General features: G+C 60.2%; 1 protein-coding gene across 1 annotated transcript; it reads right to left on the reverse strand.

Annotated features, from left to right (window-relative positions):
* Nucleotides 1-14: 14 nt before the first annotated feature.
* Nucleotides 15-681, reverse strand: LOC104984437 (helicase SKI2W-like; the record flags this gene model as incomplete). The annotated part of the gene is made up of 3 exons (XM_010834178.1): nt 15-194; nt 326-452; nt 534-681. Coding segments are annotated over 3 exons (455 nt in total), but the record flags the coding sequence as incomplete, so codon positions are not given.
* Nucleotides 682-948: the final 267 nt, after the last annotated feature.

Below are 948 nucleotides of genomic sequence, written 5' to 3' on the forward strand. Positions count from 1 at the left end.
GGGACTGTGCACACACTGAGCCCCCCGGATCAGCTCCTCCAGCTTCCGGGCCCAGAGCCCCCTCGACCACAGACACATCCTTGAGTTGCAGGTCATTGACAGGGTCGAGGGTGGGGGGCCCTGTGGGGTGCACCTGAGCCAGTCGTAGCAGTTCCTGGACAGCAGTGGTCACGGCCGCAGAGGGCGGATCCTTCCTGAGGATGGAGCTGGTCTTAGACCTGGGGCAGGGGCTTTTCTTCCTGCAGAGCCCCTCTCAGCCTGGGGAAGCCTCCCCGACCTCACCTTGCCACCCCGCCTTATGTAGTCCTGCCGCAGCATCTCTGACTTGAATTTTGGTTGCTGCCGCTTGCTGAAGTCCTCCAAGATCTTGTCCCCATTCAGCTGGAGTACCTTGGTGGTGATGGCGGCCACATCTCCTGGCTGGAGCTTGGCCACAGTGTGGTCACAGGGCCCTGAGAAGAGGGGAGAGCAGGGTCAGACCGGGCACCTCAGCCGTGCTGTTGGCGAAAGCCTGGGCATCCGTCCACTCTCACCTTCAGGCAGGAACAGCTTGAATCCCATGAGGTCGTCTGGGTAGGGCACATCTGGGGAGGCTGGCCCCCTCTCCCGTGGTTCCTCAGACACGGGTTTGTCACACAAGACCAGGGCTGTGAATACTCTGCTGGTGGAGTTCGAAGAGACCTAGAGGATGTGGGGAGGCCAGGACAGGGCAGTGTGAGGAGTGGACATCCAAGAAGAGACAGATCTGCCAGTTCAGTCAGGGAGCATGGGGCGGCCATATAGACTGGTAACCAAGTCAAGCAATCGGAGCAGACTTCGGGGGCAGGGCCTGGGGAGAGGACAAGGAGACGAGCATGAAGTGGTGGGGATGGGAAGGAAAGGAGGGCTAGAGGGAAAAATGAGAGCACTGCTGAGTACAAATGGCTCCTCGCCAAGTGGGGAAGATGG

Source organism: Bison bison, unplaced genomic scaffold (assembly GCF_000754665.1).
Source record: "Bison bison bison isolate TAMUID 2011002044 unplaced genomic scaffold, Bison_UMD1.0 scf7180017464184, whole genome shotgun sequence".
Taxonomy (NCBI): domain Eukaryota; kingdom Metazoa; phylum Chordata; class Mammalia; order Artiodactyla; family Bovidae; genus Bison; species Bison bison.